Below are 15,015 nucleotides of genomic sequence, written 5' to 3' on the forward strand. Positions count from 1 at the left end.
AGGCTTTCAAGTGTCCCTGGGATGCCAGTTCTCCCATGTGCTGTCACCCCGCTGCCTGCACTGGGCCCTGCCCTAGGCTGATTTCTGTGGAGCCCAGTGCGGTGAGGCCTAGGCGGGGCATGTGGAGATGCTCCTGCGGAGCCCAGTGCGGTGAGGCCTAGGCGGGGCATGTGGAGATGCTCCTGCGGAGCCCAGTGCGGTGAGGCCTAGGCGGGGCATGTGGAGATGCTCCTGCGGAGCCCAGTGCGGTGAGGCCTAGGCGGGGCATGTGGAGATGCTCCTGCGGAGCCCAGTGCGGTGAGGCCTAGGCGGGGCATGTGGAGATGCTCCTGCGGAGCCCAGTGCGGTGAGGCCTAGGCGGGGCATGTGGAGATGCTCCTGCGGAGCCCAGTGCGGTGAGGCCTAGGCGGGGCATGTGGAGATGCTCCTGCGGAGCCCAGTGCGGTGAGGCCTAGGCGGGGCATGTGGAGATGCTCCTAGGCTCAGTACAGAAGCTCCATTTGCTCTTAGTTCCCTTTTTCCTAAAAGAGGACAGAGATTTACATCCAGAAGAGAAAACTTTTTTATCTACTTTAAACTTCAGATTAAGCTGAGTTCACACATGGATATTTAGGGTGACATGAACTGTGTCCAGACTTTCAAATGATACCAAGGTGTTGTAGGCCATCCAGGAGGTGATAGGCCAGGGCCCGGAGCTGGCAGGAGATAAGGTGATGCTTGCTCCAGACTGTGGGATGTTTGCCAGATGTATTCCCCTAAGTAGAACGTGGCGATGGTGCTCCATGTAGGGAGTGGGTGGCTGTCATTAGCCATATCCCCTAGTCTGACCTTATCCAGTGCTCCCTGGTGGATCACCATGGTCCTCTCAGTCTCATAATGCCCCCTAAAACCTGACTCTCTTCCTCCATGCTATCGACAGCTGGCTAACAGGATCTCCCATCCATCTGCTACCCAAGAGAAGTGTTGACTTTTCTGCTTTCCCAAGACCCAATCTTGTGCTGTAGTAACTACATTAGATAGTTTGGGGTAAATTTCTAAAATTAGACTTTAACTCATTCAGAAAACAATGAGAAAAACATGCCTTTCCCAATTCCATTACAAAGATACTCGGACCCCTCAAATAACTAAACAAAGTCATAAGAGAAAGACACAGAGGGACCCGGGGAAGACCCAGGGGACCTTGGACCAGGACTTCCTGTTCATGCCAATGTGTCTGCTTCGTGCTCTTTGACTGCATTTTGCAGAACATATGGTCATTTTCTCCAAAATGGAATACCTGCTTTTTCGGGTCATAATTTGAAGAATCCCAGGGAAGGGCTCTGATTAACCCAGTTCACAGTTCACACTTGCGCTGAGTCGGCTCAGCATCAAATGGATGCCGAAAGGAAGGATGGCAACACATCTCATGGTGGAAGAGTGTGTGGCCAGCAAGCCCTCTGACGATGAATTTGTAACTGATGGTGGAAATACTTGCTTCAAATTTGGACTTTTACCACAGTACAGTCTTAACTCCAAGAAAAATAGATATAAGGTATTGACATGTTGAATGTTTATTTCTTCTGGAGAAACTTACTTCACCAGTCTTCTTCCACACTCTTTCATTTCATCTTCTTTCTTTTTTTCTTTCTCTTTTTAAGTGCTAGGGACTCAACACAAGACTTTTTACATACTAGAGAAGAATTCTACCAGTAAACCCACAGTGTCCCTGTTCTCTCTCTCTCTCTCTCTCTCTCTCTGTGTGTGTGTGTGTGTGTTTCCTGAATACCAGGTTTTCCTGCAAGAAGTTTGTATAACACTGAGAACAAAGGAGACATAAGAACTCTGTCACTTTCCTGGCTGCTGGCGTTAATAGTCTCCATATGGTCTTCTAGGCTCCCCCCAAAAATCCTCCACACAGCTGCAAAAAATTATCTCACTGAAACACAGGACCAGTCAAGGCATGCCTGTTTAAAGCTCTTATTTGGCTTCTTATAACCAACACAGGCAAACCCAGACTGCAAGATCCTTCCCAGCACTCCAGCCTACCTTCCCAATGTGCACTTCTGCCTCAGCTCCCAGGCCCTTTCTATCCTTCTGGACAATACATAACTCTTTTCCAAACAGTTCCCACATGTGCCTGTATATACCACAGTAGGCAGTATAAAACGTGTTCCTCTGCCACCACCAACTTTAAAATCCTTGAGCCGTCTTAAAGTGATGCAGAAGCAGGCTCAAATGAAGTGATGCAGAAGCGGGCTCAAATCTTTACGTCCCACTTTGCTTTATGACTGTGACAAAGACCATGAGCAAAAAACAAGTTGGGGAGGAAAGGGTTAATTTGGATTATGTGTCCAATCACTGTCCATCACTGACAAAAGTCAGAGCAGGAACTCAAGCACAGCAGGAACCTGAAGGCAGGAGCTGCTGCAGAGGCCACGGAGGGGTGCTGCTTACTGGCTTGCTCTCCATGGCTTGCTCACCTTTTCTTATACCACCCAGGACCACCAGGCCAGGGATGGCACTGCCCATAGTTGTCTGGGTTCTCTCACATCAGTTATTAATCAAGACAAATGCACCCACAGACTTGCCTGTGGTTTGGTCTGATGAAGACAGTCCTTTGAGTAAGGTTGCCTCATAACAGATGGTCCTAGCTTCTGTCAAGATGGTACAAATCTAACCTGTACACTCTGTTATTGTGGTCGTTTAAATAAGAGTTGTCCTCCATAGTCTCAGCATTTGAGCACTTGGTGCCCCGTCGGCGAACAGCATTGTTTGGAGAGGTTTCATAGGTCTAGCCTTGGTGAAGGAAGATTACCACCCGGAACAGGTTTGGAGAGTTTAAAGACTCCAACCCCTGTAGTTTACTCTCTCTGCTTTGTGGTGTAAGGTGTGTAAGCGCTCAGCTCTCTGTTCCTGCTCCCGCTACTGTTGCTTATTCCCATGCCCTGCCCCAACTGGACTCTAACCCTCTTGAACTGTTAGCCAAAATAAACTAACTCTTCTGTAAGTTACCTCGGTCTTGGAATTTTATCCTAACCGAAAGTAACTAATACGGCATTGCACTAAAGAATGATTTCCATCTGTACAGGAAGGTCACTTTCTTTGTTCAACTACGAAACCTCAGTCCAAATAAAAGAGGAAAACAGAACTCAGCTGCCCAATCAGATCAACTGAATCCACCTTGAGTTTATGCAGATGATCAGGGCTCAGACAGATAACCCTTGATCAGTGGTTCTCAACCTTCCTGTTCTGTGCCCTGCTTTAATACAGCTCCTCATGTTGTGGTGACCCCTACATAAAACTATTTCATCGCATGCTTACTTCGGCGGTGCGTATTCAAAAATACGAATGATACAGGGAAGGTTAGCATGGCCCGTGCACAAGGATGACATGAAACTTCATGAACCAGTCCATAGTTTTCTGTGTCCAGTCCTGCAGTGACTTGATGCACCAGGGTGGGTTGGTACCCAGAGGAGAAAGGGAGGGATGGAGGGAGGGAGGAGCTGGGGGGCACTGGTAGGAGAGGGGCAGCTGGGATCCGGATGTAAAGTGAATAATGGAAACATTTATTTTGTTGCTACTTCATAACTGACTTTGCAACTTATGAACCATTATGTGAATGTCTGGAATGCAGGATATCTGACACATGACTCCTGTGAAAGGGCTGTTTGACCTCCCACGGGGGTCGAGACCCACAGGTTGAGAAGCACTGCACTAGATCTTCCCCATTTACCAGACTCCCTCCTCCAACCATCTCTCCTGGCTAACCAAAACAATTACAGTCTTGAAGTGGAGCCTGGCAAGCCGTGCTTAGGAAATGACATTAGCCACCGCAACTGTTATCACAATGGTTATTGGTACCTACCTGACTTCCTAAACAGCACGCTAAACCCAGGAACAGATTGTAAACCCAGAATCCCAAGTCATTACAGTAACAGGAGTTCCCAGGCCACAGGCTGGCTAGCACCAGAGCACAGAGGGCAATAAGTGAGGAGTGTTCGGCTGTCTTTGAAAATGTCCTTCCTCCACTGAACACTCTCGCCTCAGCCCCTCTGACAGAACTCTTTCCTACCACCACAGCGTTGAGGAGAGTTTGTTCCCAAAGACTCCATCTGAAGTGGATGCTCTTCTTTTATCCGCACTGTGCTTCCGTTTCTAGGAATATGATCCTTCTGTCTCTACAGTCAAATCTGCCAACAGGGCTGAGGTGATAATTCGTGGTGTAAAGCACCTGCCTGGCTTGCAGGAGATCTTGGGTTCAATCTTCTGCATGCTAGGAGCTGAATCTCAGCTCATCTTATTTCAATGTTCTTAAACGTCACACCATAGAAACTGAGCCCAAAGGCATGGAGAGGATTTCCTTCAGACATTCAGGGATCTGGGACCTGGATCTATTCAACATTCAGAACAGGTCAAATAGCAAGCCTCTCATGAATGTTTTGTCAACTGCTTCAGCTGTGGTCACTTTGTACCTTTCCTACAATAGCTTGCTTTCCTTGAGTTATGGTTATAATTAGCTATGTACATCTGTTTTAAAAGGGTTTATATCTCTTGTCTTGTTCTGTATTGCCCAGAGCCTTCCTTGTATATAGAAATAATAGTCTATATAAGTTTGTGGGGATTCTCGCCTATCTATAAAGAGCCCACAAAGTTCAAACAAATATAATCCCTCCTGCATAAAGCAAATTATGTAGGAGAACACATACTTCATTGACTTATTAATAAATAATCCACTGCTTCATAAAACACCATACATCCAAACGTTCAGAAAACTGGACAAAAAGTTTGCACGCCTTGTTTTGATTTTAACGGTTGAATTTTTTTTTCCCTATGTGTTATTAGGTAACAGCTCAACATTGTTTCAGCTTCCAAATCAGGGCACTAGAGAGAAAAAGGTAAAGATAAGAGAGCAGAGGCTCCTGGCATACAGTCGGCACTCCGTATAACTAAAAAACTGCCTTCAAGCCCCAACATTTTCTTTCCAGATGCACGACTATGCTCACCATATCCTCTGGCATCCTAGGGGTTGATGCTGAAAACGGAGAAGTAAGCCGAAGGTCGAGAACTACACTTCCCATGAGGCTGCTCTTTGGCACGCAACCTCGGCCATGACGTCGTTGCTATGGCAACCTAGGAGCCTGCATTCTCCGGCCCAACTAGGAGCTTGCAGCCCGCCTGGGTCAGGGTTGTTCCCCAGGCAGAACCCAGGACCTCTGGGGCGGCGCAGCCACCATGCCCAGGTATTGCTGAACCGGCCTGCGGGGCTCTCACGACCTCCCCTCTTTCCCATCAGAATAGGGAAGGGACATGGAAGGGTGGAGCGGAGCTACCCAGCCCTGGCGCTGTGGGAGAGACTGAGGGGCTGGACGGAGCAGTACCTCGCTGTCACCACCCCCATCCCTATCCCACCCTCCTACTCAACCCCCCACGCACACCCCCCCCCCCGAACTAGAGCTTGAGGATTCTGTCACAAACTAGAAAAGTAAGCGATTTGAAAAGATCTTCAACTCCATCCATTCTCTGATTGCAGTGAAGTGTTTCGATAGCCACATGTTGTTGCAGGCCAGGGCATGGTGGTGAACCGGACCACAGAGCCTTCTCCCCAGGGGCCCCTGCCCGGTGGCGCAGAGCTTCTGTACCTCGGAGGAAAGTGCGCCATCTCCTCGAAGGCGCAGGGTTGGGGGTCTTGATGGCTTGTGGAATACATTTGAACATTTATCTCTACCAGGTTCCTTTAAAGTACCCGAACCTCCCTCCGAACGGCCTACAAAGATGTCAGGGAGAGGGTCAAGGGTCCACCAGAGCGCAGTATAGATCTTTGTGGATCAGAGGCACGAGCTGCGGTAGAGTTTAGGAAGTTCCGGACTAGAATTGAGTCAGCTTAGGTTGCCATAGTGAAGCTCTGAGTGCAGGGGTTTTGTTTGGTTGATTTGGTTTTGGCAGATTGAAGAAGCCTTTCTTCTTCCTGGGTACTTGAGGAACAGAGAAGCATATTTTGGGGGACTGGTGTGTAAACAGAGCAAGCCGAATTCGCGGCCTGTGGAATAAGAGTTCAGTTCATTCGGGATTTCGATTTTGACTTTGTTATCCTGCTTTGACATTTTAAAACACTCTCGTTTTGTTTGTGGGTTCTGGGAATTGAACTCAGGGCCTGATGCATGCTAGGCAGGCAAAGTAACCGCTTTAACTTTATCACCAGCCCTGATTCAGGTTCTAGTCTGGTAATCATTATAGGCCATCAATAGCTTTTAAAAACTAAATAAAAAGTGACAATGTAACAATCACTGTGGTCCCCAAAGCAGATATTCTTTTTTTTTTTTTTCTTTAATTGACATTTCAGAGACAAAGAAACAGATTCGAGCTAGAGGATTAGCATAGAGGCAAGCTTGCATGTGCTAGTTGTTCAACAAATACTTGGTGAGGACTGGAAGGTGACCCAGTTCGTAAAGTGCATGATGTTCAAGCATGAGGACCTGAGTTGGTAAACCTAAGGTGCAGGACGCTTGTCTGTAAACTCGGGACTTAGGGGGAGGGGTGAAGACAGAAGGGTCCCTGGAGCTTAGGGACAGCTAGCCTACCCCAAGAGGGCAAATAGACATGCATTCATTCTCTCTGCTCTTGATTGTGGGTGTGACTGGCTGAGGCAAGCTGCTGTGTGGCCTTAACCTACCCGCAGGCTGTGACTCCTAGAGTTGTGAAGCAAATAAATCCTTGCCTTGTTGCGGTGTTTTATCACAGCAGAGGATGCTAGGGCACTCTGTCACTACTCTTCACGAACCATTTCCAGAAGAGAGTTAGAAAAAGTCCTCTAGTGTTTTCCCTAGCTAATGACTCTCAGGAAATAGTATTTTATAAATCTTGCTGAAATAAAATTTCTCTGCAGGAAATAAATATCTCTAAGGATTCCTTTTGTTTCTCTGCCGTTTGTTTTTCTACTTATGCAGTGAAACTCTCTGGGAAATCGCAAAAGCTGAGGTAGAGAAACGGAGAAGTCCTGGGAGCGAAGGGGACGGAGCTGAAATCGGAGAAAAATCTGTTTTCTTCATTGGCAGTAAAAACGGGGTAATGCTTGTAATATTTTTCAGTCTTCACAATTTAGCAATCAGTGACAAATTTTACCTTAATATATTGATAAAATTTATATATCCTAAAATCTTTAATCAAATGTCCACCCTGATTTAGCATAAACTTAGAAAGGGCTTATCATTGATGGGGGAAGTTATAATCGTAAACAGAATGTCTGGAAGACTTTCAACTACTTTTATGTCATAATTTGACACATTTGTGCCTTCTGCTTTGACCGCATATAAAGGCCAAGGTCCTCTGAAGTCTGAGTCAGCTCCTCAGTAAGTCAGTGTCTTAACGGCTGTCACACTGTGGACTCAGTGACTCCACTTTTAGGAATCTCTAGGAAGGAAGGACTGACTTGTGTTAGTGATGTTATTAGAGTCTTAGTTGTTGTGGAAGGTATGAGGAGAATGAAGTGGCACTCCCCATCCTCTGTAAGGTCAGTCAAGTGCATGGAAAACGTGGGATGTGGACACCCAGCAAGAGTGGGTGTGTCGTGTCCATGCACAGAATACCTGCGTGTGAGGAGGGGCTGCTAGCAACATTGTCCACAAAGGATCAAGGCTTGTGAACCTCCAGACGCTAGAGCCTGTGTAGCATCGGGCTAGTTTCTCTTTGGAGTTAAAGTTACTATTCATTCTCTGAGCTGCGTGCTTACACATGAGGCCACTGACAGGAAGCTTACAAAAACTAAGTTCTGAACCAGTGAGGCTACGAGTTCAGTGGGCCGCCTGAGGACCCCTCTTTTTTTCAGCACCTCCTCAGAATTACTTCTGGAACACCAGACATGCCCATTTGGGGTTTTCATCTTCACTGTTATTAAAAATTGTAATTACTGGTATGAATGATCATATAACAAGAGACAAGTTGGAGCTGGAGAAATGGCTGAAAAACCCTGGCTGCTCGTCCAGAGGAGCTGGGTTTGAGTTCCAGCGTCCACATGGCAGCTTAGAACTAGCTGCTTCTCCCATCTCAAGGGATCAGAAACCCTCTTCTTTGCTCCTCAGGCACCAAGCATATATGTGCACACACACGCAGGCAAAACTTCAACAAACAAATAAAAAGACTAAAAATTTAAAAATATGTGTTTAATTCACTAATGTGAATTAAAATAAAGCAGGGTGAAAATTTTATATATAACCTGTTCTGTTGTATTAATGTATTATATATTTATTAGTATACAAAAGATAAACAATGTATGGATAGTACATGTTTAATCCTTGTATTTTTCATTTTATTTTTAATTTTTGTTCTCTCCAAATTTCTTTATTGGCAGTTTGTAATTTAAATCTGAACATGCACACACAAACACATATGTCACAACACAGAGACACATAAATAAAATTCTCGTAGGAATTATTTATCTTTACAGTTTTTAACCCAACATGCTACATGAGTTTGCTGTTGTGAGTAGGGTCATTTTCTTTCTTTTTAATATTTTTTTAATTAAAAACTGTTTTGGTTTGGTTTGGTTTTTGGAGACTGCCTCCACTATATGTAGCCTAGGCTAGACTTGAATATGCTTCGGCTTCCCAGGGGCTGTAATTACTACACCGGTGGGTGTAGAACTTGGGCCTTTTCCTGTTAGGGGCAGACAGAGTGTGTATGTTTTATAGCATTACAAAAAGGTCATTCTATCTTATCGTATTGCACATATACTCTGGAGTGGTGTATCACTAGCCTTTTGGTAAAAATTATAGCCTATTTAGGGGAGAGAGAGAGACAGAGAGAGAGAGAGACAGAGAGAGAGAGACAGAGACAGAGACAGAGAGAGATTGTCTCTTTGGTAAGGTTTCCAAGCTTTTCCTTGGAGCCCAGGGGCTTCCTGCCTTGGAGCTGGGCCTGCCACTCAGTTCACAGCCCCTCTCTCAGAGTCATTTACTTCTCCACTGAACCAGTCTCTGGGTAGGATGTGGGTTATGTTAGTAGCCAGAGCCCGTATTTCTTAACTCCTAAAAAGGAAGTTGGAACCAACACAGCCTCTAGAATGAAAAGCAAGTTCTCTAGCAGGTGACCGAGCTGTCAGCTGCCAGTGGTCCTACAGCGCAGCTTGTATTTGTGTGTTAGCGTGTGTCTTTATTTCCACCTCGACAATTGGGATGGAAACATTTTAGAACGCTCTCGTCAGGCTAACCGGTAATTAGCATTGCTGAGTTAAGGAAGTTTAAGACAGCTGTCAGGTGACCATGAACGTGAGATGTGATTTGCTAATGTTTGTCATCTGTGGACTTGATAATTATAATAATAGCGGTGTGGTTACTCCGTGATAGAAGTTTGACAGCTCACTTTTCCCACTTATCAAACTTTGATGCAGTTCTGAAAGTTTCTAGTTTTTAGTTTCCAGGTAATTTATCATTCAAATGATTTAAAAAGCTATTTTGGGCCACAATTACGAACACTAATAAAATTTTACATGTGGGTGACATTAACACAGTATTCTTTCTTCTTGATTTCTAGGGAAAGACTACCATTATCCTAAGGTGTCTTGACAGGTAAGCGTTTCGTCAACCTCTCTAACACAGATCTCAGGTTTGTTCCAGCTACAACAGACAAGTTAGACCTCCAAAGACTCGAAGAAGGAATAATTTTGAGACTCAAAATATTTAATTCTCAGTCTTGATTGCAACTTTAAAGATATTCTGAATCTTGAATACAACCTTTAAGAGCACCTTTAAAAATAAGACCAAGAAAGCCAAAAGCGTTCAGGGTTGATACTAGGTGGTCCTGTTCAAAGAAGAAATGTCACCGCAGTCCCACAGCCTCTAGTGGTGCTCATGTTCTTTGGGGCTGTGTCGCTTTGCTGGGTCTGTTCTTTTTATTCTGCCTGATCGATGAGCAATGATTGGATCAGTGTTTCCTATAATAAACCATCCAGTGTAACACTACTTTAAAGCACTACAAGCTGTGACACTGGGTGGGAATTGTTCATTTAGGCTTTTTGTAGTGTACCCAGAAACGGAATGATTCTTCACATTGTGGTTTAACTGTGTTAGATGTTTTATTTTAGGGGAAGTGTTTTGCCTCCTAAAAGAGCTATATCTTTAAAGAAATATAACTAAATAATACTTGGTGTGTATACCAAGAATATCTGCCAAGATAAAGTTCAAAATATTCAACAAATAGAAATATACAAGTCATAAATTCTAAATTTGTAGTCTTTGTTATCCTAGTTTGAACTAAATATAATATTATTCCACCTCAAAAAGGAAAGAAATCCAGCATTGGACAGTACCTGCTGCTCTTGCAGAGGACCCAGGGTTGCTCTCCAGCACCTACATGGTAGCTCACGACTATCTGTAACTCCAAGGGATCCAGATCCTCTGACCTCCACAGGCGCCTGGCATGCTCACTGTGCACACACTCATGCATGGTGCACACACATGCACATGGTGCACACACTCATGAATGGTGCACACACATGCACATGGTACACACATATGCACATGGTGCACACATATGCATGCAGGCCCTACTCATCTACATAAGATAAGGAAGTCTTTAATTTAAAAAGGAAATACATTCTGTCATATTCTATAATGTGTGTGAACTTTGAGGCTACTATGCTAAGTGAAATGAGCCAGTCACCAAACAGACAAAGCTGTCTGCTTCCTTCTGTATGGGGCCCTCAAGCAGCGAGTCTCACAGAAGCAGAAGTGAGGGGGGGAAGCTGAGGCTGGGAGGAAAGGATGTGGGACATTATTCTATGCATATGGAGTTGAGAAGTCCCGAGGATTGGTTGCACAGCAGTGTAAATGAAGATGTTTCACACTGTGAACTGCACACTTAAAAAGGTATGCCAGAATGGTTTAGTTCATATATTTTTTACAACATTTTTTAAAACAAATACATACCATAAATTGCTTTCCAAACAATTTAAAGTTGTATAAGTAATTTATTAGATCATTGAAATATCTTCCAAATCATTTGTTGGTTTTATGTCCTTGTTAATATAATTTTTTTTCAACTCTCATATTTTGGCTGAGATTTGAAATAAAGAACAACATAAAAATCTCCCACTGTGTCCTTATTCAGTGACTGGCATTTGGTTCTCAGCTCAGACATTGAGGCTGATCCAACGAGCCAGTATTTCCCACATGGCATGGTTTCAGAGAGCTGGGAACAGAGCATGGCCCTTGGCGCTGCCTGCTCGCTGCGTCTCCGCTGGCCCCGCAAGGCAGCCATCCATTTGGGCATCTGTCTTAGTCAGGGTTTCTATTCCTGGACAAAACATCATGACCAAGAAGCAAGTTAGGGAGGAAAGGGTTTATTCAGCTTATGCTTCCATACTGCTGTTCATCACTGAAAGAAGCCAGGACTGGAACTCGAGCAGGAGCTGATGCAGAGGCCATGGAGGGATGTTCTTTACTGGCTTGCTTCCCCTGGCTTGCTCAGCTTGCTCTCTTATAGAACCCAAGACCACCAGCCCAGAGATGGCACCACCCACAAGGGGCCCTCCCCCCCTTGATCACTAATGAGAAAATGTCTTATAGCTGGATCTCGTGGAGGCATTTCCCCAACTGAAGCTCCTTTCTCTGTGATAACTCCAGCCTGTGTCAAGTTGACACAAAACCAGCCTGTACAGCATCCATTCGGGCATTGTTATTCACTCCTGCCTCTGCCACTACAGCCCCAGGACGGTGTTTGAGGGGCTTGTTTATATCTTGTGGAATAACATTGTTATAGCTTTACCTCAGTGCTAGTATCCATTATTAATATAAAATATTCAATATTATTCATAAAGTGTTTAAGAGGAGGTAAAAATGGGTACAGTTGTAGCAATAGAAACCAGTCCACCATCATGCTAATAACGTCTGCCTTTATTGAACAGGGATGAACCAGCAAAGCCAACCTTAGCTTTGGAATACACGTACGGAAGGAAAACCAAGGGGCACAACACAGTAAGTCTGTCCCGAAGGCCTGTCTCAGGCCTTAGGTGGGAGGCCGTGGTGCTGAGATGGTTTATGTTATCTGCAAACAGTAAGCCCACCAGTGGTGCACGTCACAGATGTGGGTTTCAACCTCACATGCAGCTCAGCTGACAGGAAGCCTGTGTAATCTGAGAGAACATTTTAGCTTTCTTTTTTGTACCGTAAAGTGTTGAAAAAGATTTATTTGCAATTTTCGTACAGTTCTTTGGCCTCCTTCTGCCACGCTGATAGTGAGTTCCTTGTTTTGTATGCCATGCTTTTGCTGTGGGGTCTTGTTTCTTTTCCACTCTGTATTTCAGACGGGCCTGAAAGTCATTGTGTAGCCCAGATGGCCCCAAGTTTGCAACCCTCCTGCCTCAGCTTCTGAGTATCAATAAGTTACAGACAGACATGTGACAGCAGGCCCAGCATGAAGTGAGGTTTCTTTGGAGCTTGATGGTCTAGGGTTCTCTGACCACTTACAATATAGATAGCACTTTTTCTCTTTTTCAAATAAAAAGAACTGCCTCTGTTCTTATAATTTAAAAATTATCTCTAGACTTCTCATACGCTCGCTGTATTTGGAACATACTTCCTCTTCTCCAAGCCCTCCTAGATCCTCCCCTCCTCGCCACTCCCCCAGCTTCAGAGTCTTTCTCACTCTCAAAAGTGGGGGGAAAACTGAAGCAAACAAAACAAAGACAAGAAGACAAAAAACACCAAACCATAACACCAACAAAAGCCACACAGAAAAGCCTGGAATCACTGTATTTGTCCACTCCGCTCCTGGGAGTGAGGCCTGCCTGGAGTGTGGCTGTCACCCAGTGGCGCTGCATTGGCGAGAACTGGTCTTCCCTCTCCCAGCAGGGACCAACTGCAAACAGCCTCCGGCCAGGAACCTGGAGCCCACTTCCCTTCCCAGTGCTGGGATTTTCTCTAGTTTGAACTTGTGTGGTCCTGGTATATTCCATCACGGTCTCTGTGAGTTCATGTGTGCATAAGCCCTGTTGTGTCTGGAAGATGTTTCCTTGGGGTCATCCACTGTTTCCAGCTCTTAAAATCCTTCCATCTCTTCAACATAGATCCCTGAGCCTTTCCAGGAGAGCTTTGATAAAGACATCCACGTAGGGCTGAGTGCCCAGGTCTCTCACTGACTGTACATTCTCCAGGAGGTACCCACTGTAACACAGTAGGTCTCTGTGTTAATTACTGCCTATGGTGAGCAGTGCACTGATCTGTGGGTATGCCTGTCATAGGGGTCATTCTATTGCTATGTTCACATAGAAGAATAAGAGGAGTTTTCCCCTAGTCTCATGACCTACCTAATGTCAGGTTCATGTCCTCATTAACAGTCAGACATGGGGCCCAGCTCATGGTGCAGGCCTTTTTAATCCAATCAAAACGTGGCTGGTTGCTCCTGTAACCTTTGTGCCGGTTTTGCACCAGGATGTCCTGCAGGCAGTGTTGTTGGGTTTGTAGCTGGGTGATATTGACAGTTTCTATTTTCCTCTGATGGTGTTCAAAGTGCTCCCAGCACTGTTAATGCTAATCCACAGGCATGGAGCCTCTGGTTGGGCACAAGTTCAACTTCTCCATGTTTGATAACATAAGCAAGTGGTGTCTCCAGAAATGGGGCCTTCCCATGCAGTTGTGGGGTGTAAACAATAGCACTGGCAATAGCCTGCCATGTTTGATCATGGTAGAGGTGGTCTGTGGGACCTCTGTGGCCAATAACTCAACAAAATGTAACCCATTTCTGGTATTGGAGATTTTAATTGGTAGCATATAATCTCCGGTGGAAGTTGCTCCCTCCCCCTGCCCCACACATGGAAACTCCAAGCGTCTCTTTTACTTATGTGTTTGCATGTGTATCTCTGTGTACATGAGTCAGGTGAGGACATTGGCTTGCTTAGAGCTGAGATTGCAAGCAGTTTGGAGTGACCCAGTGTGGATACTGAGAACAGAAGCAGGGTCCTTCTCAGGAGCAGCGAGCGCTCTTAGCACTAAGCCAGCTCTTCTGCTCCTCGGTGGTTCTGTTTTATTTCAGTGACAGTTCTTCTTATTTACCCAGGTTGGTCTCTAACTCCAGGATGGCCTCGAGCTCACAATCCCCCTGCCTCAGACCTTCTGAGGGATGAGGGATGATATTAGAGATGTAAATCACCATATCCATTTTATGAGTTACTTTTGGCTTCTCTAAAAATCTTCTAAAAAATATACTGTTCAAAATTTAGATTATTAGTTTTTAAAAAAAAAAAAAATAGAGTTGGGGGCTGGTGAGATGGCTCAGTGGGTAAGAGCACCCGACTGCTCTTCCAAAGGTCCAGAGTTCAAATCCCAACAACCACATGGTGGCTCACAACCATCCATAACAAGATCTGATGCTCTCTTCTGGAGTGTCTGAAGACAGCTACAGTGTACTTACATATAGTAAATAAATAAATCTTTAAAAAAAAATAGAGTTGGGATTGTAGCTCAGTGTTGGAGGATTTATCTAGCATTCTTTACTCCTGAGTTCAACATCTAATATGTTGGGAGGGGAAAAATGTAAAGTTGGTAGCACTGCTGGAGGCCACAGGCCAACTGAGGCCTGTTTCCCCATATTTTAATTTCTGTTCAGAGGATGTTAGAAGCTGTTCAGCATAGAGGAAGAACACAGAGTAACATATGGTGTGGGGACAGGAATTCCTAGGTGGAATTGCTTTTGGACATCTCATGGCAAAGGGGATCATTTCTTAAACTTAGGTGTGGGAAGAACAGTCTAGAGAAGGTCCTGCTACTTCCATACAAAAGCACATTTGTACGGAATGATCTAGCTCCAATGTTCTCCCTCTAGAGAGTGTATTAAAGAACCGTGTGGTAGGACATACCCACGATCCCAGCACTCAGGAGGTGGAAGCAGGTGGATCTTTGTGAGTTCAAAGTCAGGCTAGTCCACTTAGTAAGTTCCAGTCCAGTCAGGACTGTGTAGTGAGCCCTTGTCTCATAAAATACAAAAGAAAGGAAGAACGAGAGAGAGAGAGAGAGAGAGAGAGAGAGAGAGAGAGAGAGAGAGGAAGAG

General features: G+C 45.0%; 1 protein-coding gene, 1 long non-coding RNA gene and 1 other non-coding gene across 3 annotated transcripts in view; 2 read left to right on the top strand and 1 right to left on the bottom strand.

Moving 5' to 3' along the window:
* The window catches only part of LOC110335529, a 52,294-nt gene extending 47,256 nt beyond the window's left edge, over positions 1–5,038 (bottom strand). The window contains exon 1 of the long non-coding RNA XR_002381177.1: positions 4,983–5,038. This is a non-coding gene — a long non-coding RNA (uncharacterized LOC110335529). The remainder of the gene's footprint in view (positions 1–4,982) is intronic.
* Positions 3,295–3,399, top strand: LOC115062549. Its single transcript, XR_003842490.1, has one exon. It is a non-coding gene; the product is annotated as a U6 spliceosomal RNA (small nuclear RNA).
* Positions 5,039–5,111: 73 nt separating the features above from the next.
* The window catches only part of Dync2li1 (dynein cytoplasmic 2 light intermediate chain 1), a 31,476-nt gene continuing 21,572 nt past the window's right edge, over positions 5,112–15,015 (top strand). The window contains exons 1-4 of the mRNA XM_021218166.2: positions 5,112–5,219; positions 6,924–7,041; positions 9,505–9,539; positions 11,876–11,945. Of these exons, the coding sequence (XP_021073825.1) occupies positions 5,212–5,219; positions 6,924–7,041; positions 9,505–9,539; positions 11,876–11,945 (231 nt within the window). The 5' untranslated portion in view covers positions 5,112–5,211. The remainder of the gene's footprint in view (positions 5,220–6,923; positions 7,042–9,504; positions 9,540–11,875; positions 11,946–15,015) is intronic.

The sequence above is a fragment of the Mus pahari genome, chromosome 18 (genome assembly GCF_900095145.1).
Source record: "Mus pahari chromosome 18, PAHARI_EIJ_v1.1, whole genome shotgun sequence".
NCBI lineage: Eukaryota > Metazoa > Chordata > Mammalia > Rodentia > Muridae > Mus > Mus pahari.